Here is a 21,798-nt window from a genome sequence, read left to right as displayed (position 1 = left end):
GCATAGACGGACTACGCAACCGCAGAACCGGAGCAGAAGGACAACAGGCAAGAAAAAAAGATCTTCCCGGTGTTGTAAATGCGTCCAGCCCCGACCGCATGGAGAAAAGGACTGAAGGGCGATGTGTGGGGCGGAGTTAAGTAGGGCGTGGTTACAGCTGCATGCGGTACCCCATGTAAAAAGAAGGACACATTTTCAATTTGATGCTTTTTTACAAAAGTGCTCCGGTCCCGTCCCACAGGACACAATGTCCCACAAGTATGGAGGAAAGGAGACGGGACGTAGGAGTACAATATTTTGTTCCATGTGGAAAAAATGAAGGTTTAAACCTTAGAACAACCCTATCCTTATGGAAGATAGTAAAGGGTGGCTTGGACAAAAGTGCCAGCAAATCACACTCTATGGGCTGATGTTAGAGCTACCAATAAAATGGTTTTAAAGGTTATCAACCTTAAGAGACATGAATGTAAAGGTTCAAAAGGTGCACACAGACATTTTAGAGTCAGTTTAAGATCCCAAATTGGAACCTGGAACAGAGATTGCGGGGTGGGGAGGCATTGGTGAAACCCCTTTAGAAAGTAAGTCACCAGTGGAATTTCGAAATATGAGCATTTCTCTGACGAGCCCTTAAAGATGGACAATGCCGCCAAATAGCCTTTAATAGAACCAAACTGAAGCCCCAGACTGGCTAAAGATAGCCGAAAGGATAAAGCATCTGGTGTTTTACATGGAAAAGGATCTACATTCTTTTCTTTGCACCAGTTGTAGCATTTATTCCAACGGCACAAAGACTGTTGGCCTTCTGGTCGAAAGCAAAATCTCCATTACATCATCCAGGAGGCCACAATCCTTGTATCTCAGCCTTTCAGAAACCAAGTGTGAAGGTTGAGTATTTTGACCTCTAGATGGAGAACCCGACCTTCCTCTCGCGAGAGAAGGGCCTCTCTTTGTGAAAGACGCATTGGAGGACAGAATGATATGTCCAGAAGGTCCTGGTACCACGTCCTCCTGGCCCAATCCAGGGCAATTAGGATTATGTGTTTCCCAAACCTACTCAACCTCCTGAACACACGAGGAATGCCAGAGATTGGAGGAAACTCTTACAGGAGTGGAAATTCCCAGTCCACCTCAAACACGTCTCCTAGAGCTCCTCTTGGGAGCAATTTCCCTGGAGCAATACAGTTCGCACTTCCAGTTGACACTGGTTAGGAACAGATCCACTTGAGGGGTTCCCCAAAGGGCAAAGATCTCTTAAAGGACTTCCTGAGCTAGTTCCCACTCGTGGAAAACTGCTGCCTGCTTAGAGCATCCACCACTGTTTTCTCCTCTCCGGCTAGGTGAACATTCCTTCTTGTATTGCCCAGTACCAGAGCTGCATTGCCTCTTTGCACAGTGGTAGTGACACTACACCCCCTCTCTTGTTGAGGTACTACATGGACACTGTGCTGTCCATCATTATCAGGACATTCTTTCCTCGTACAGACTGCAGAAAGGCCTTCAGCGCCGATTGCACTCAGCTCCAATAGATTGATATGTAGTCTGGACTCCGATGGAGACCAACAACCGCTGACTTTTAGATCGTTGGTGTGGGAGCCCCACCATGAGTGAGGCATCAGTCACTACTGTTATCGCCGGCCATGGTTGCCAAAAGGGTTCTCCCTTCAGAATGTTGTCCTCGCAGGTATACCACAGAAGATCCTGTGTGACCCTGCTTGGAACCTGAAGTAGGTCCGACATCTTTCCTGATAACTGGGACCATTGAGTTCTGAGAGCCCATTGGGCCTCTGGCACCAGAAAAATGCAGGATTCCAGAAGGCCGAGCAACCTCAAAAAACTGAAGGCCGGTACCACTGGGCACTTTGAAATTTGGTGACCATCTGTGGAATGTCTTGAGCCCTCACCTCTGGTGGTGAGCTCTTTCCCAAGGATGAATCCAGAACAGCTTAGATGAATTGGAATTTGGGACTTCTTGTAATTGAGGGAAAAGCCCAGTCTGTGAATAGAGTGGCAGGTGACGTTGAAATGATCTAGCACTTGATCAGCCAATTGCCCAGGTAGGGGTAGACTTGAATCCCCCCCCGCCCCCGCCTCCTGAGACACACTGCCACTACCGCCATCAGTTTGTTCAAAACACTCGGGCGGAGCTCAGCCCAAGTGGCAGAACTCAAAATTGATAATGAGATCTGCCAACTGCGAACCTCAGGTATTTTCTGTGCTTTAGATGTTTTGGCACATGAATATAAGCATCCTAAAGGTCCAAGGACACCATCCAATCGTGGAGTTGGAGGATTTTAAGGATCTGAAAAAGTGTGACCATGTTGAACTTGTCCTTTCTGAGCAACTTGTTCAAGATGGGTCTCAGTTCTCCGTCCTTCTTGGGTATTAGAAAATAGGGGGAATAATAATCCTTGTTCATCTCCGCTACAGACACTGGTCGATCGCGCCTTTGTCTAGCAGGGTTAAAATCTCCTGCTCAAGGAGCAGATCTGGAACCCTCAAAGAGTGGATCCCCAGTGGATTGTTCTGATGTCTCGATAAAATGAAGGCAGTAACCGTGGGCTATGGTTTCCAAGGCCCAAGCATCCAAAGTAATGTCTTGCCATTCTTCTAGATGCAGCGACAGTCTGCCCCCAACTGGCAAACTGTGACTCAAGGCCTCAGAGAGGTTTTGAGGCAGCTGATGCAGTGGCCGATGGTAAAGAAGCCCCTGCTAGCAGGCTTTGCACCCCTTCCTCATAAAACCATGAGGAAGTCTTCTTTGTCCCCTGTGACTGGCCATTACTCTCGCCCTTCCAACTGAGTACTAGCAAAAAGATCGACCCGTCCAAGGTTGTCCACTAGCTCGAAAAGGCAGAAGTTGCCTAATAGCGGCGCATAAATATTTGGGCGCCGCCTTCAAAGTCTGATGCTATCAGTAGAATCCAAACCCGACTGGAGATACTCGCACATGGCTTCTTTACCGACTTCAACTACGGCTAAGAACCAGTCTCAATCATCCCCTTCGGGAAATTGCTCTGCTGCCATGGAAATGCAGTCCCATAGAGTAAACTTTGCAAGGGCACATGTGGAGCTGGCAGATTTGAGTGCCATACTCCCTGCGGAAAATACCTTCCTTGCCCATCCAGCTACTCTTTTGTTGTCCCCATCTGGAGGGATGGTAGGGTAAGCCGCTTGCTAAAATGTTGCAGTAGCTGCCTGCACCACCAGACTCTCTGGAGTGGGGTGTTTCGACAGGTAGTCTGGGTCACTACTGGAGGGGAGGTACTTCTTGGTCAAGTTTTTAATTTACAGCCGTTTTCCGGTGTTTCCCAATTCGTCACCACCCTTTTCTGCAAGGCAATGTGAAACAGTAATATGGGATCCGACTGAAGACTCTTGTCTGAGATGTCCGTTAGATCATCTTGTTCCAATAGCAATGAAGTCTACTCCAACCCATGTAGTCTACTACCTTAGACATGAGTTGCCTGTAGGAAGCATCTGCATTCTCCCCAGCCTCTGATCTCCAAAACTCCAATTCAGGTGAAATATCCAACTTACTTGTAGTCTGTAGGTTGTCAGAGGTCTCTCAACCTTGACTGCTAGGCAATAAAACTCTCAGGTATAATTGGCGTACCAAACTGGAGGCCAAATGGAGCCTCTTCACCATACTGCTCATTATCTTCATAAATGGTAGAAATACTTCAAATAGTCTTTCCTGGGTCATAGTACATAGGGTTTCTGGGGCATGAGTGATTTTGTGAATAATGGGTTAGACGCTGGAAGAGGAGTCACTTTTTTTTTTATTGGTGTTGTAGATTTTACAGGGGCGCTCAGCGTTGATGGCGCAGCTGGCAATGATGGTGCAGTTGGCATCTATGCCTTTGGCGCCAATGTCTACGTCTTTCGATCAGGCAGCACTAATAGTTTCTTCCTGTGGTACTACATGCACTACTGGTCCAAACATGCATTGAGCAGTGAGGGTGAAAGGAGGACCCCAAGTTTCCAACTGTCCGTTTGGAGTATTTTTACTCCCCATTTTTATTTTTGGGGGTATTTGCCCATTGTCTAGGGATTTCAGTGCCCGATACACCCCTTATTTTTATCACTTTAAAAGTTTCCCAGGTATAGTTTGTCCGTTCTCATCTCAAGTCCAATCCCTCTAAAAAGAGAAGTAAATAAAACAAAGAAAAACTTTAAGCTCATAGGGTTTTCTTCTCTTTCACGTCAACATCAACCTAGACTTTCATTGTCGCTTATGTTCTTTGACTCTTTTCATCAATGTTCCTATTTCCTTGAATTAATTTGTTTCAGTATGTTATTGTGACTTTAAAAGGGTGTCCAAAAAGTGAATTCCAGCACAAGTAAATCGCTCATTTAGTCCGCCTCTGAAGTATTCCCACCATTCATTCAATGATTTCACTTGGAATGGTACCATATAACTATCTAGGTGTTTGTCTTTCTGTGATCACTGCATTACATACAAGTAACAGGTGTTTTGTTGTTTCAGCGTCGTTCTGATTTTTGCAGAATCTGCATGAACCTTTATTTATTCCACCCTTGCCGGTTATATGTTTAAAATCGTTTGTTCGAAGAACTCAGTCTGATTTGCATCAACCTCTCTTGAAAGTGCGTAGACTGGAATCTTCAAATGTATTGCAGCACAGCATCTCGCTTTCTGTGCTCATTAGCCGCAGAGTTTTCGATCTTATACGAGAGTTGCTTCTCTTGAGAGAAGCCAGTCGTATTTTTTCAGTTTTTCTTTCACTCGGTTTGGGTTCTCAATTAGTTCCTTCACCTAAGAATCTCCTTTGAGTAGTTTCCTCCATTCCATTTTCCACAGGTTAAGCAAGTCAGCACTTTCTCCCACATCATGTAGTGCAAGTATCCGATATGCCAACACTGGGGTTTCCAGCGAGATTTTTCTTAATAGGGCTAGGGATTTCCATTTTATTATGGAGTACAAGGATTGAAGCCCTAGCTCTGTTCTGATTGCAGCTATAAGGGTACATCTGGGTAGCTTTAGTATTGGCTTCCAGAATTGTGCCTTAAGTTTTGCCCATATTTTCCACGAAAGGTACAGTCCTGCTTCTCCACCATACGTTAAAATGGGAATCTCCTTCCAAATACAGAATGAAAGTACTGGTAACAGAAAATTTACCAAATCTGCCATTCTGAATTGACCCTTGGGCACGCAACATTCGTACTTTTGAGAGAAGATAGTCTTCCCACTCTTTCTCTGCAATAGATTGGTTTATTCTCACTCTTAAGTATCGAATCTTACTTTTCCCAAGGTTTCCTCACCAATTTTCCAGTTAAATCTTCTTCCACTAGGTTTCTTGGTTCCCCCTATTGTTAGGATTTTTGATTTTCCAATATTGATCACCAATTAGTTTTATATCACGTAGTTCTGTAGACTGTATAGTAGCTGTTGGAGACCGATTTGAGTTCAATCAAGCAATACAATGTCTGCATAAGGAACAAGTTACTTACCTGTAACTGTTGTTCTCCAGCATGGGTCTGGCATGGATTCACATGCTCATGAATATTTCCTGTCGTCAGGCTGAGAATCCTCGGTAAAGAAAAAAAACCATAGCAGTACACACATGCACAACCACGGGAGGTGGCAAAAGGCTCAACATTAAGCATTACATAAACTCAACATCAAGCAACTCTTACCTCCCCACCAGCCCCACCTTCAGGTGAAAAGGTTGCGCAGCAATGCTTGGCCGACTCTGGACTCCTCCCTGGAATCCCGGTTGACGCAGTAGAATCTCGTGAAGGTGTGCATCGACCTCCATGTAGCAGCCCTGCAGATGTCCAGCAGGGGCACACCAGACAAGAAAGCCGTAGTAGCAGCGATCGCTCTGGTCGAATGAGCTCTCAGACGGCCGGGCAACAGCCAGTTTGCCAACCGGTGCATGATGCAGCCGGAGAGCCATCTGGAAATGGAAGCCTTCAAGAGAGCCTTCCCTTGGTTCACAGGTACAAAGTTCACAAACAGCTGTGATGTCTTCCGAAAACTCTTCGTTCGGTCCATGTAGAACTTAAGCGCTCTAGCTACATCCTGTGAGTGCAAAGTCCTCTTGGCCGGCGACGAAGGGAAGAAAACTGGTAACACCAAGGGCTCGTTAAGATGGAAGTCCGACGGCACCTTGGACATGAAGAGTGGTGTGTCTTCAGCACCACCCTCGTATCGTGAATAGTCAAGTATGGGGGCTTGCAGGATAGGGCCTGAATCTCTCCCACGCATCGTGCGGAGGTGATGACAACCAGGAACACTGTCTTCCACGACACAAACTTCAAAGGTGCCGAATGCAACGGCTCGAATGGCGGCCCCATGAGCCTGGTCAGCAGCACGTTGAGCTTCCACGCCGGGGCTGGAGCCTTCACTGGCGGGAACGATAGGAACAGTCCTTTCCTAAATTCCTTCACCAGTCGATGAGACCACAAGGACGGCCGTACTGTAGTTCTGGTGTATCGGGAGATCGCTGCCAGATGTCTTGATGGAAGCGTGAGCTAGTCCATCCTTGGCCAGCGACAGTAGGTATGGTAGCACATGAGGTGCAGTAATCCGTAGAGGGTTGATCCTTTGTGCACGGCACCAGACAGTGAACCTCGTCCACTTATGTCCGTAGCACTTAAGAGTTGAGGACGCCCTGGCCTTTGCAAGAACCTCTCTGCAGTCAGCCGGGATATCGTACCCTCCAAACTCGTGCTGCAGGAGCCAGGCCTGCAAGTTCAGCGACTCCGGGTAGTGATGAAGGATGGCGCCTCCTTCTCTGGAGAGAAGATCTGCGTCCGTCGACAGCTTGACCGGTGGGGACACTGACAAGTCCAGAAGGTCCGGGAACCAGATCTGCCTCAGCCACGCCGGTGCGACAAGGATCATCTTGCACCAGGACCTCTTGAGCTGGTTGAGTCGGAGCAGCAGCGGCAAGGGAGGGAACGCATATAGGAACAGGCCTTCCCAGGGGAACGAGAAGGCATCGCCCATGCTCCTCGGCTGGGGAAACCTGCGGGCGAACCTCTGGCATTTGGAGTTTGTCGCCGTCGCGAACAGGTCGATCTGGGGTTTGCCCCATCGCTGAAAGTCGATCCACTTGATCCTGGCGTAGTTCCCACTCGTGGCACGAGCATAGCTCTCTGCTCAGTGAGTCGGTGATGCTTTTTCTTATCCCTGCCAGATGAAACAGCACCAGAAACATTCCTTGGGCAGTGGCCCAATGCCACAGATCCTGGGCTTCCATGGATAGGGCAGGGGATCTGGTTCCGCCCTGCTTCTGAATGTAGAACATCGTGGTCGGTGAAGATCCTCACCACCTTGCCCTTGAGGGACGGGAGAAAGGACCTGAGGGCCCAGAACACTGCACGGAGGTCCAGGATGTTGATGTGGAGCGGCTTCTCCTCCGGGAGCCAGAGGCCTCTTGCGTGAAGATCTCCGGTGTGCGCTCCCCACCGCTCCAGGGAGGCATCCGTCGTCACCGTTACCTGGTGGGCCGGGGTCTGAAAGTCTGTCCCTACCGCCAGATGAGCGTGGGTGCCCCACCACCGGATCGCTTGTCGGAAGGTCTCGTTGAGAGGGATCCTGTCCTCGAAGCTGCCCGTCGCTGGATCCAGCAGGCGTCGGGGAACTCCTGTAGAGGGCGCATCCGAAGCCTGCACAGGCGCACGAGATATATGCAAGAGGACATCATCCCGAGGAGGCACTTGATGGACCTCACCCTGCCCATGTCCATGGCCAGCAGACACTGCACCTTGCCCAGGATGGCCTTTGTCCTTTCCTCCAACAACGAGGCCAGACGAGCCACTGTGTCGAGCTTGGCTCAAAGAAACAGTGCGACTTGCGAGGGGACCAGGTGGGATTTCGGGAAGTTGGAGAACCCCAGGTCTGTGAGCAGCTGGACAGCTTCGCTGTGTGTTCTACGGCGAGCTCCCTTGTCCCTGCACGGATGAGCCAATCATCCAGGTAGGGGTATACGTGGATCCCCTGCAGGTGCAGCCGCGCCGCCACTGGCGCGAGGCACTTGGTGAAAACCCTGGGTGCCGACTTCAATCCGAACGGGAGGGCCTTGAACTGGTAGTGCCATCCTTGGACCACGAACCTGAGGAACGTTCGGTGTCCTTTTAGAATGGGGATGTGGATGTATGCATCCTCCAAATACAATGACAGGAAATCGCCCTCCTCCAGCTGTCCCAGCACGTGCTGGAGGGTGACCATCCAGAACTTCTGTGCCTTGATGTACTTGTTCAGTCGTCGCAGGTCCAGGATGGGCCGCCATCCTCCGGTCTTCTTTTTCACAAGGAATTACCTTGAGTATACTCCGAAGCCTCTGAGCCTCTTCGGGACGAGCTCGATGGCACCTTTGAGCATCGCCCTTACCTCCAGTAGTAGTTAAGGGATGTGGTTTTCCTTCCTGGCCACGGGAGAAATGCAGGGGCACTTTTTAGAAATTGGAGGGCGTGCCCCTGGGCCAGAGCGTCCAGCACCCAACGGTCGGTGGAGATGGACTCCCACACGCTGACGAACTTCGCCAGCCGACCTCCCACCGGGGTGCTTTGGTGGGGGCCCGAAGCCACGGTCGGTTCAGTCTTGCTTGGAGGACACCTTGCCCTGCCTGGCGACGACGGCGGGATCCACCCGACTTGCCTCGTCACCTATAGGCTTCTTGCGACGAGGAGCGGGCCGCCTGGCGGTACGCAGAGGAGCCACCGCCGAATCCCTTGGAGGCACCTTGCTTGCCTCCGGAGTTCCGAAAGGACGGCCGTCGTTGCTGGAGAACTCCTAGGGCTCGAGCCGTCTCCGTGTCCGCCTTGATGGCTTGGAGGGACTCATCCACTGTTTTCCCAAACAGGTTGTTCCCGTTGAAGGGCATGTCCAACACCTTGGTTTGTACGTCCTGGCGGAAATCCGCGCCTTGAGCCACCCTCGCTGTTGCCTAGCTGGCGGAAACCGGTGTTGGCAATGTCCGACGCCACCTCACCTTCCTGCAAGATCACCAGGGCCTCCGCCTGCTTGTCGTCCGGTAGGAAGTCCAACAGGCGGGCGATCTTGTACCACAATTCCCTGTCATAGCGGGCCACGATCGCAAGGGCGTTGGCCGCCTTAATCGTTGCCGCTGACGAGATAACTTGTCGTTCCATTGCATCCAGCTTCTTTCCTTTGCCGTCCGGCGGGGAAGTTGAGGCCGATGCCCCCCCGCTTTCTTCTTGGCCGCTGCTGAGACGACCGAGTCAGGGGTCGGTTGCGCCCTAAGGCACAGGGGGGCCACGTCAGGGACCCTGTACTACTTCTTGTACCGATCCCTCTTCGCAGGCATCATAGACGGGTTCTTGAGAAGGGCGAGTCCCTCAGATGTCATCCAGCAGAGGCACGGCGAGGACCGTCTTCGTCTTGGCCTCGTGCCATTGATAAAGGAACCCCTCCTCTTCGGGACAGAGCCGGAAAAGCTTGGATGCCCTGGCAATCATCGCGTGGAAGGAACCAATCTCGTCGGGCGGGGAGGTCCGAGTCGGAGCAGATGGGAGATCCGTCCAGTCGTCACCGCCGTCGTCATCCGTGCCCATTGTGGCCGTGTCCGTTCCCGTTCCATCCCCAGGGACGGGGGACGGAGGCAAAGGTTGAGCAGGCCCAAGAGGATTGTACTGCCAACAAAATGGCCGCAGAGTTGTCCTGTGGCTCCGGAAGCGATGGGCGCGACGGTTGACTTGGAACCTCGCCAGCGCCGCCATCGCTCTCGTCGTCCTCTTCGTCGGGATCCTTCCCGTGGGACCGAGCCTCTTCAACGCCCTCGTCGAGGCCCTCCAAGACTACAACCAGCTCCTCCTCGGAGGCTGTGTCGGTATCCACGATGGCCACCGCCCCCCCCTTTTTCCGCGGGGGTCTTCTCAATGGGCCTGAAAGAGGCTTCCCTCCGAGGTGGCAGGGAAACTCTGGGCCCCGAGGTCGCCTCCACTGATGTAGCGTCCACAGGCTGCGTCAGGGCCGCCGCGACTTCCTCGATAGAGGCCTTAGCCGGGTTAATCAAGGCCTTCACCACCTTTTGTGGGCCTGTGGCCTTCATCTTGGTGGGAGGGTCACCGCCTCGCTCCCCCTCGGCTGGATCCTTCGAGCCCGACCGGGACCTCTCCAGAAGCTTTGCCGGGTTCTCGGCTTTCCTCTTCCCCGAGCCAGAGCGTTGGCTTGTGGTTGATGGTGCCAGAGAGGATGCGCCCTGCCTGGCAGCCAAGGAGCCCGACCGTTCGGCGCTCGCGGTGCCCGAGAACTTGCAGTGCTCTGCCTTCTGTTGGGCCCCCGTCGTCGGGGCGCCCTCACAGAACATAGAAGACCGCTCGGACGACGACAACTTCTCACCCGACAGGCTCTTTCCTTCCAGCCAGTTGGAGAGACGAAGATGTCAATCCTTCATGGTCCGCTCCGACATGTTCCAGCAAAACGCACAGTCCTTCTCCACGTGCGTTTTGTCCTCATGAAGGCAGTAGAGGCATTTTGAATGCTCGTCCTCCTTGAACACATTCTGTAGCTGGCATCCAGGACAAACCCTGAACAGCTTTCCGGGCGTCGAGCTTCCTTTCTCCTGGGCCATGTCCGGGTAGGCCTCAGAAACTTCTGGACTTCTCCAAGAAGCGTAACTCAACAAAAACTTCACCGTTGAGGGGCGTAGAAAATCCGAAACGGGTCCCCGTTGATCGGATGGAGAAACGGTGGAGCTTGAGGCTCTGTTTAACCAAAAAATGAGAAAATCTCTGAGAAAAGAGCGAAAACGCAGAAAAGCTCGAAAGCTAAAGCACGAGGACTCCCAACATTTGAACGTGCGGTAGAAATCTGAGGATGACTGCCAGGGGAAGGGCTTAGGGAGAGGACAGTCATTGGCTGTGGGCAGTATGACCCAGAGATCAGTGATTGGTTACTACTAAGAAAGACAGATCAGAAACGAAACTGATACTGATTTTTTTTTCTTTACCGAGGATTTCAAGCCTGACGACGGGGAATATTCATGAGCATATGAATCCATGCCAGACCCCATGCTGGAGAACAGATAAATATTTCCTGATTGTTAATTCTCTGTGGGAAGTGTCTTGTGTGCTTTAGGGCCCCAGGCAGGTCGGCAATCTATAGCTTGAAAAGTGTTGCCACAAGCGGACACCCTTGTTTCACTCCTTTGTTAATTACTAACTCTGTGGATAGGCTGCCCTTGTTATTAATCCTTTTCCGTGTTGAGGTTTTATAATGGAGTGCTTTTATTGGCTGCATTAGTTCTTCAGGGCAGTTCAATTTTTCCAGTTTGTTCCAGAGTTTGTCTATTAACTCCATCAAAGGCTCGCCTTAGATCAATAAAGGATAGATGTAATTTCTCCTTTGCTTTCATGGCAGTAAGTTATAATAGTGACAAGATGAATACATTCAGGTCCGTACTGGTACCTTTTGTAAAACCTGTCTGGCGTGGATCTATGATTTTCTTTAAGTCTGCCCACTCTGAAAGTCTTTTTTGTAGATCTGCTTCAAGTATCTTTCCAATTGTGTCAAGCAGGGATATTTGCAGATAGTTCCAGGGATCATCTCTCCTGACTTTTTAAAAAAAATCGGGATTGTGATGATTTTCATCCACAATGCTGGAATCCTTTTTTTTCCCCTCAACATTCCTGAAGATTATACTTATCTGTTTAGGCCATTTTGCCTGATTTTTTTCAGTTGTAAGTTGTTTAAACCGTCCAATCGGGCTGCCGTTGAGTCTTTGAACCTTTTGATCATTAGTTCCATGTGCTCTTCATCCTTCGTGATATTCCATGGGATGTTTTTCTCTAAAGGTATGACTCCCGTGCTTGCGGTGGCACTACCAAATACTACTGCGTAGTGTTTTATCCATTGGAGTTCAGTGACTCCACTTGTGAAACGACATTGCTGATTTAAAGTTTGATTGTTTATTATGTCCCACGTCTTCCTAGATGTTACTTGTGCCATTGCACGTAACATCCCTTCCCCCTGCTATTGAGCTCTTAAAAATCTAAAAGCTCTTATCCAGTGCCTGTACTGTTGCTTCATGCTTTTGATTTGCAATGATTTCTCTTAACCTCTGAGTATTTTCTTTATTTGACGAATTTCTCATCTCAGCTGTTTTCATTTAGCTGCCAGTTTCATACTGTATTGGTGCTTTGGTACTAGTTGAGACAGATGTGATCCAGATTTGTATTGTAGATTTTCAGTAGTGAATCGTATGCAGGATCGGCATTGTCTAGTGACATTTGAATTTTTTATTTATCCGTTAAGTCAGTGACATCTTTATTCCTTATTCTCAGTCGGTTTCCTCCGGGATTTAGTTCCAAAGAGTTGACTTTTGTTGTTGCATCAATTTTTGAATCCTTCGACCAGGTCAATCGCAGGATATTGTGATCACTCGCTTCTTGTGTTATAACCTCCATACAGTCGATCTTGTGTAGATGACTCTTAAGTATCCATATGTAGTCTATTGTTGATCTGACTTCCATTTGTCCAAGTTGACTTCCCAGGAATGTCCCCTTTCACTTGCCCATTCAGCATTATTACGTTGTTTTCCTTAACCATCTGGACGCATTTTCCTGCATCCGAATTTCCAGATTTCAAATCATCAATAATTGAGTCCCTGGGCATGCAAGCATTTGATATTTAAGTTGCCACACAAAATCACACCCAGGTCGGCCACTTTAGATCTTTCTTTCTCGATTATGGTCGCAATGTTATTCAGCAATACATCGGTCTTGATTCTCTGTGGGTTCCAGTAGATGTTTATTAGCAGTGATCTTTGTTCGTTTCGCAAGTCCTGTTCTTTGGTTTCTATTAGTGCCCATTGTAGGAATCGATTGAGGTTTCCTTTCTTTAATATTAAAGTACCCATTCCTTGCTTAATCAGTAGCAACATACCACCATAAGTCTCTTGTAGACAGATAATGAGGCATCCTTCAGATCTTTATTTGTACAGTTCAATAAATGAAGGAATCCCCTGGTATTCCATGAGCTGAGCGTCTCCTGTTTCACTGCTTTGTCTTCCTTATTTTTTCTTTGCTTATGTTTCTTTTGGGTTGTCAGAGATTTTGCCAACCATGCCCAGTCATTCGAGGATGTTTCTTTCCTGGAACGTTTTTGTTGAAAATGTTCTTGTTCTTTGGTTGCAATTTCAAATGTTACTCTTATCTTCTCCCTTTTCATAATCCATCAAGAGCATCTTTTTTCTGTACCTTTTGTATATCCTCCAGTTTTTCACTAATTTTAGTTTTTGATTTTTAGTTTTCTACCGGCTTTGTGTTATGATCATACATATCGTATCCCAGTTTTCTTAATTTACTTCCTTCATTTACAATCTTACTTTTTACCTTTGAAGAGAACAGATGTAAGATAACTTCATCCACTCTTATTCTCATTCTTATAGTCAACCACTGCAATGCCTTCTGACAAGATGCACTTAAGTGATGACAAGCAATGAAGTGGCTGAATCACATTTTTCTGATTCAAGTCAGTGTCATCGTTGTCACTCAGTATATTTTCAATCCTAATTATAGGTTTGGATTCCACAGTCACAGGCCCTTTTCATTCAATATTTGTGCTTCGATTTGATTTGCTTGTGGTTTCTGCTGGTTTCTTTGGATTCCAGTTTTTTTTCGATTATTTCTGGTCTTTTCCTTGTCTTCTATTTGTCTTCTCTTTTGTTTTTGTTCCATTGTGGAAAAAAAGGAGTGAACTTCCTCTTCAGAGAACTCTTCATTCTTGAAATCCATAACCACAGTCTCATTTTCTTCCAGTGATGACTGTCTCATCACCACTCTTGCCGATTCTTTTTTGTTGGTTGAATCTGTGTCTGAGTGATGTCTATATCCTCCTTGGAGCCTGAGCAGTTTTCGTTTCTTTGAGTGCTTCTTTCTTTCGAACACTTCAGGTGACGGAATCACTTGAATATTTCTCAAGAAGGCCCTCAAGCTTGATCACTTATTTCTTGTACCAGTTTTGATGTTTTTAGATTTCTTTTTGGGATATTTTCGTGTATCTTGTATTGCACTAGTACTTGGTTTGCCACAATTGGCTCCCCTGGCTACAGTGGCCTCTGGAGAAGGTCCTTGATTTGTATTAAAGACTGGATAGAGACAGTCCTTTGTTGCAGTTCCATGATTCGTTCCTATTGGTCGCTTATGGCTTGAGTTTTATCTAATATCCATGTTACTATTTATAGCGTTGTTTCTGGAATTTGTCCTTTTTTCTAAGCCATCAGTCTCCAGATTCAGTGATTTGGTCAAGTTTGAGGACACTGGGCCTTCTTCTTTCCTGTAATTGGCTTGTCTTTCACTTTTTTATTGTAATCAATTGTTGTTTTCGGTTCCAAAGCGGTGTTATGAGATCTTTGAGTCTTCCGACATGTAGGTGATCTGGGGACCACTGGAGGAACCGACGACTAGGTGGCTGATGACCCCTAAAGTCCTAATGCCATCTCAAGCTCAACATCATGCCTTCTTTTACATTCTCTCTCATTGGACTCAGCAGTTTTTCTCATCCATTTTAGTGAATCTAATAAGGCGTGTGTGAACTGATTTTTCATCTTGGTCTCCACTTGTCAAATCACAGAGCCTACTCTGCCATACGGCAGTGATTTAACCGGTCTTCCAGTTTTGCTGAAAATGCTTCCAAGTACATTAGTTTGGACGGTATTTGTAACAGCAGGTTGGTGTTATCCTTTATATTCTCATTTAATGTTTCATACAACTTGGTATATGGAGCAAGGGAGATTAAAATTGCCCCCATAACGTTGTTGTGAATCGGAATTCCTGCAGCAATGGAAAGTTTACTTTTTCCAGAGAATTGTGCAAAGGAATCATCTTCACTTTTTTCATTTCTCCCAATGTCTGCTTGTTAGTGAAAACTTGCTTAGATGGCACAGTTTGTTCGCCTGGAAGATCTGCATCCTTTGTCTCGGCTTTATTTGAATTCTCCTCAGTCTCGTTTGCTCTGTAAGCATCAGAGCGGTATCCGGACGCTGTGAATTTCTTTCTTGATCTTCATTCATCTTCTTATCAATTAGTACTCAATGCTGGTTCTCGGTTTCCTCGCTTTGTATCCAGTCTTGTTTCTTTACTAAAGTTTTGAACCACCCATCCATGTCAGTTTTTTGATGTTGGGCCAGACCTGTTGGCTCCGCGTTTCTTTGCTGGCCTATCTGTGTTCCTTTGTTACCTTCTCGTTCATTCATGTTGCCTCCTTGTGTTCCATTAGAAGGCGGGTTCAGGATCACAACTTGTTGGTTGCCTATCCCTGGCTTTCATTTTGCTTATAAAATTCCTGCTGTTCCAATTCACAAATCTCCTCTGCAATTGATATTTCGTGTAGGATTTTATTTCTTGCTTTCCCTCGATTCCCTATTAGCGGGATGGATACTTTGCATCTTGGAAGGGCGATTCCAGCTCGTTCTCAGTTATTTTGTTCATTCAGATGTTGGATGTTCTGCATTTGATGTGGTATAAGCATATTGTCCTCTTTATGCGCTGGATTATCATCCAACCGGACATCTTCATTGTCAATTGAAATATCCTCTTCATTCCATGAGTCTTGATCGATGTTTATAGAGACTTTAAATTACTGGTCGTTGGTGGGACAAATAAATATTTGTCGGCCCTGTTCAAGACAGTTCAATAGTGTTTGATTTGTTGGCTCATCGTATTTTATCAGCAGTGACAATATACTCCTTCTGTCAATGACATGAGATTTCTCTTGAGTAATTGTGTGTCGACGTCCAGCTATCGTTCTGCTGTTTGAGGTGGTATTTTTCCTTTCCTTATCTATCTCTATCTCTTCACTTTTGTAAGTAGTGTGCACCTCTTTCAGATGTTCCGGGATATTATCCGCAATTGTCTTGTTGCTTTCTGCCGGCAACATGTTCAGGCAGGTGATTGCCATGTTTCCGACCTGTGATTTCGCTTTGCAAAACCCACCCACTTGGGCGTCTCTCAACGCAACCCTCAAAATCTCCAATCCCATAGAGCTCCCCAGAGCATCAGACGGGGTCAATGTCTGCCTCTGCCGATTTCCTCGCCCTGGGCTGTGTGCCTGACAACAGCTTTCCAGGTGGGTCGAACTGGTTTTCATGCTGATTCAAATCGAACTCTGTTTCTTTAATTGTTTCAAAGGCTGAGCATGTGTTGCGGTTGGTGCAATTGCTGCCGTCTGCGTTACCTTTGTCCTAGTTTGGAAGTCTTTTCAAGGAAGGTTACATTGGTCTGGCAGACAAGGCCGCCCATTAGATTCACATTTATTTGCATTGCGGCATCTGACTTAGCACAGTCTGTACCTACAAGAATTCAGAGTTCACTCAGCTCGGCATCTGACGTTCATAAGTACAACTACACTACTGCTCTCAACCAAGGTTTTGCATGAGATGTCAGTGTCAGTTGTGGGCACAGTGGATTTAGCATTCGTAGAACTCTCGCTAAGGTTGGTGCCTCCATGTTTTGTTGTGTTCCTATTTATCTGCATCGTACGGCACTCAGCAATCATACCGCTCACTTCACTTACCGAGCATCCACGGGAGCAGTGCTTGTTTCTACATTTCCATAGTAGTGCTGATGGCTGGTTTTCTCTCGCCATCTTTGCTCTGGTGTTAGGTCGCAAAGATGAAGCCAATCCGTCAGAGTCCTCCATTACTACTCCTGGACTCGGACTGGAGTAATGACAAACTCTTGCCCGAACTTACACGCCTGGGATGAGTTTATAAGGGCGGTCTCAACAATTAAAGGGATAGTCACAAGCGCTAAATACACAGCTCCAATTCAACAGCTACTCCTCTCACACCAAACACTGGAGTAATGACTGGAACTCCTGCCCGAACTCACTACTGTAAGGCTGCCTATAACTGTCCTACTTGAGACTGTTTTCTGTGCCATCTGTGACATTTTGCAGTGCAAAAAGGCTAACATCCGAGGGTTATGAGATGTACTACCACAGGTATGAGGAAAGGGGGCAGGACGTAAGGGTTAAACAATGTGCAAGAAAGTGTCTTTTTCCAATTAGTTTTCTATCGATGCATCGCTCATAATCGTGAGCTTCCATGATCGAGGTTTTCAGTATATTACGAGCGCTTGTATTGAACTGTGGACAACACAAGAATTTTCAAATTTGAATAACCATTGCCATTTTAAGTCGAACAACATTTTAGGGTACCTATTGAAGTATGATGGGTAATAAAGTGCAGCAGCTGAACTTTAACATTAGAGAAATGTCAGAATAGATGAGTGTGCACTATGCAAAAAAGCACCCAAAGGCCTGAACATTTGCAATTTCAGTAGTACCAAATGAGCCCCCCTGTGTGCAATGTACATGAAGCATGGTGTTCATCCACATGTGAGTAGGGGGTATTGAAAGCTTTGTAAGACAGAACTCTGTAAACAGACTGCTCCCAAAACAATCCTATTCTTATAATAAGAAGCAGCTAAGTGACTGGGTCAAAGCAGCACAGGAACTCCTCCCAAAGCTGGGTAGGTGGCCTACCACAGCATAGCCAAGGGAAGACCTACTACAGTGTTGTGGAAAAGTTGATTGTCCCCAGTCTCTGGCTCCTAATGTTCGACATTGCGTGTGCCGACTAGTAACACTACCCTTGTCCCGGTGCCTAGTACCCTCTAATTCTGGTCATGTTTCTCATTGTTTCAGACAGTCCCACAGAGCCATGGGGACCTTCATGGCCCAGTATCCTCACATCAGGCCATCACTACAGCATGCACCACAGTCTCTATACCACTGCAATGGCCAGTGAACTACTGGGAGCAGCAAAATTCAGAGTTTAAGGACAAAGGACTTTGGGTGCCAACAGAGGTTAATCCGATTACGCTGCCGCAAGCAACAGGGGAGAAGAAACTAAGAATGCGATAGGACAGCTAGTAACACAATGCATGTGGGTAAAACAGCCGAAACCCAGCTTGGACCAGAAAGAGAAATGGTTTCCATGATTTTTTGGACTTTCCCCACCCACTAAGGAGCCAAACAGGGAAACCCAGCTCTTCCCAAAGGGTCTCCAAACCTGCTACAAGGAGACAATGGAATAGCAGCAAAGGGGCTAGAACCAGCAGGGTGCTATACAAAGGAAGGGGAGAGCAGGTAACACCAAAAAAAGAGTGGATAGTTAGTAACTTGCCTGAAACACAAGTGGGTACCAGATGGCGGGAACTGCATGGCCAATTGGAAGAAAAAGGTGGCAGAAGGGGTGGGGGCCCTCATGAACTCTCGCAGGTAAAGTTCCAGTCCACAAGAGGAGCGGCTATGATGTATATGTTTTAGACCAAGCAATGATCGGCGCACAGACTGCTCACCAGAGTGACCACTGGGATGCTAGCAAAGTTTACAGAAAAGAAGGGGAGGGATATAAAAACCCAGGAGTGTGCATGTTCAGAGAGAGTACTTCAGGTGAGGTTGGAGGACATGCAGGAGGACCAGGAGACCAGAAGACTTTGCAGGTGGAGGAGTTGGAGGAGAGCACTGGCGTGTTTGGAGAGAGTGAAAGTAAGGTGTTGGGAGTGAGGTAATGGTATTGTTTGTGAGAGCGACTTGGGTAATTTTGGAGATTAAATAGGAGTGGGGGTTGAGAGTAGAAGAGAGTGATTGTGAGCAAGAGCAGAAGCGTGGGGTGAAAATAGGAGTATGAGAGAAGGAGTAAGGGGAGGGGGAGAGAAAAATGAGGAGAGTTAGGGCTGGGGAGTATAGTAAGAAAGTGGTAGGAGTAAAGAGGTGAGAAGTAGGAAAATTAGAAAGATTGGGAGGCGTAGCAAGAGTATTGGAATGGGTTGAAATGGGTAGGAGGAAGAGTGTGTGAAGACCTGAGAAGTGGATGGACGTAGGGCACGGTTACAGGAAATGACACCACCAAAAAAGGCACTATCTCCGTTAGTTCACTTAGGAATTCCCAAAGGGAGCGGTGGTATTGGTGGGGGGGAGGGGAGTCTGAGCATTTAGGCCTCTGCATGGATAAAGAAGGACTAGACAGGGCAAAAGTATCTGTATGAGGTAAACCATCAAATGCCCAGCTGATGATAGATGGATCTGGGTTAGGGAGGTGGGAGACCCTAAATGACAAGGGCCACACTTCGGGAACCGCGGCTAGATGTAGGGCTCCACTGTTGTGTACAAGGATCAATAAATAACCAACTACTGTCTTGGTCGGAGAGAAATATTGAGGACTTGTCACCACTGGCAGAGAAAACGGAATGCAATCCCAAAAATACATAAAAAACATTTGCAGAAACAATACTTCTTAATTTTATGCAAAGGCCAGGTGGAAACAAATTTTGCAGAGCATTAGTCATTTTACACAGATCTCTAAGAGGGTGGCAGAACCATTGTAAAGAAAATAAAAATACCTTCAGTTCGTCTATGCATAGGTAACTGTGGTTGTAAAGGAGACAGAAGATTGTCCAACAGATTAAGCAAACTTTCCAGCACTCCACTGTTACTTAGTGATCTTTGGCCAATACATGATAGCAAAATGAAGACCCTACAGTAAAAAAAAAGAAGCAAAACTCATGAGATGTATTGTATATTTAACTTTCCAAAATTGCTAACGGCAACAAGGTAGTTCATTTTTCTGAGAAGTTATTAACCCAGTTAGATATCAAACATAATTCAACCACCAATATAATTTATGAACTTTCAAAGCCTAACATGCGAATGCAAAGCCAATCATACTTCTGAAAGTGTCAAAAATAAATAAATCCGTCATTCACTGCTTAGTCGTCAAAACAGATCCCTTTCTGATGACTAATAGTCAATGGGCCTCATTCCGACCCTGGCGTTAACCAAGGCGCTATTAGCGCCTTGGTTGACGCCGTTATCTTTCCGACTCCGCCATGGTAAATGGCGTAATTACCGCCCCATTCCAAGGTTGGAGGGGGCGGTAATTGCCCATTCACCATGGGCCCTTCCCCATTCCCATTTTTGGCCCATAGGGCTCAATGGAAATGGGGAAGGCGCTAATTACAGCACCGTAAATTACGGTGCCGTAATTAGCTCCTAGGTCCCTTTGAAGGTTGGTTTTTTAACGCCTGCAAAAAGCAGGCATTAAGTACCAACCCGCAAAGGGAACTCGGAATAGGGCGGTAAGGGTTTAACGGCACCGGTCTCGTTACCGGTGACCGTTAACCCTTACCGCCCTACTGGGAATGACCCCCCATGACAACAAAAATGAAGAAATGACATTGAGATAATGTTCTTTCTGATTGATGTCCCTCCCATGGATTCATCATTATGCTAATCCTTGCCACAGCATAACTGATCTTTGGAAACATTGGCACCACCAGGGGGGGCACAACACGGATCAATGTCTGTTCCAACAGACAACTCTACATGCCCCACACAGGATAGGACACTGGGCCAGTATATATTAAGGGGCCACACCCAGTGACCTCAGTGCCACCAATTTTCCATAGCAAGTGATGGTGGGCGACAGCAGACCCGATTGTGTACTAGCTATCTGCCGAGTGGGGCAGGTTGGGAGGCCAATAAGGAATCTGAGAGAGGAACAGCCCTCAGAAGAATAAGTTACTTTTTACCTGGTAAAGTTCTTTCGATTGGCTGTTCCTCCAATGTATTCCTCATCTTAGATTTATTCCATCCAGCTTTTCTGCTCTTCGGAAATTTTTTCGGCAGAGAGCGCCATGCGTTGATGTCGAGTCAATAGTCCCTCGAGGGCCTCCATCGAGGGTGACGTTATCGGGTGTATAAGTAGCACGCGAAGCGCCCGTTGGCCTCAGTTCTGTTTTTCCCCCTCTTTTGTGTCTGTGATCTTGTATTGTGTGTATTGTGTCGGCATACAGGTATCAGCCTTGCGAGATTTGAGATGGCAAGAACCCGGAAAAAATCTACAGAGGGGTAGGTTGGGAGGGCGATGAGGAATACGTTGGAGGAACATCCAATCGAAAGAATGTTATCAGGTAAGAAGTAACTTGTTCTTTGAATGGATTGTGTCCTCCAACGTATTCCTCATCTTAGATAGGCTCCCAAAGCAGTATTTTTGCATAGATCCTCTAGAGGAGGGGTCAGATTTATTTATCTTTTCTTTTCTTTTTTAAATGCCCTTAGGTGGCAGAGTAAAGCACTGCTTTTCCAAAGGTTAGCTCCCTAGACTGGGAAGCATCCAGGTTATAGAATTTTGTGAAGCAAAGACCAAGTTGCTGCTTCGCAAATGGACCTTATAGGGACACCTCTTTGAAGGGCTGTAGAGGAGGCGATTCCTCTGGTGGAATGAGCTCTTAACCCTTCAGGTGGGTCTTTTTGTGGGAGTCTGTAGCATTCTGAAATGCAAAGCACAATCCAGCGCAAAATTGTTTGTTTTGTTACTGATTGCCCCAGCTTTCTTCCAGTGTAGCCTATAAACAACTGGTTGTCCACTCTAAGTCTAGAAAGCCTAGAGATGTAAAAGCTTAACGCTCTTTTTGGGTCCAGTCTGTGTAGTCTTTCTTCCTCCTTAGAAGGATGAGGTGGAGGATAGAATGAGGGCAAAACAATTTTCTGATTTAAATGAAAATCCGATATTACCTTCGGTAAAAATTATGGTTTAAACCTCAACACAACTCTGTCCCTTATTGAACACAGTATAGGGTGGCCCAGAAGATAGTGCCTGCAATTCGCTCACTCTTCTTGCTGATGTTAGAGCAGCTAAAAATGCTGTTTTCCATGTTAATAATCTTAATGGACACGTGTGCATAGGCTCAAAAGGGGCACACATTAAGAATTGTAATGCTAAATTTAGATCCCAAATCGGTACTTGAAATGGGTGAGGAGGAAACACATTAGTGAGACCTTTTATGAATTGTGTTATCAAA

At 47.0% G+C, this 21,798-nt stretch overlaps 1 protein-coding gene across 5 annotated transcripts in view; it reads right to left on the bottom strand.

Annotated features, from left to right (window-relative positions):
* Positions 1 to 21,798, bottom strand: part of BIRC6 (baculoviral IAP repeat containing 6) — a 3,097,233-nt gene that overhangs the window by 1,718,398 nt on the left and 1,357,037 nt on the right. For all 5 annotated transcript variants that reach the window (XR_011268132.1, XM_069607902.1, XM_069607904.1 and 2 more), the window contains one exon: positions 19,339 to 19,472. Coding sequence is in view for 4 of the 5 variants with exons in the window: in XM_069607902.1 (XP_069464003.1) it covers positions 19,339 to 19,472 (134 nt within the window). In the remaining variant the exon portion in view is untranslated. The remainder of the gene's footprint in view (positions 1 to 19,338; positions 19,473 to 21,798) is intronic.

The sequence above is a fragment of the Ambystoma mexicanum genome, chromosome 4q (assembly GCF_040938575.1).
Source record: "Ambystoma mexicanum isolate Mex_15411 chromosome 4q, UKY_AmexF1_1, whole genome shotgun sequence".
In the NCBI taxonomy this organism is placed as follows: Eukaryota; Metazoa; Chordata; class Amphibia; order Caudata; family Ambystomatidae; genus Ambystoma; species Ambystoma mexicanum.
This window is presented reverse-complemented; position numbering and strand designations above follow the sequence as displayed.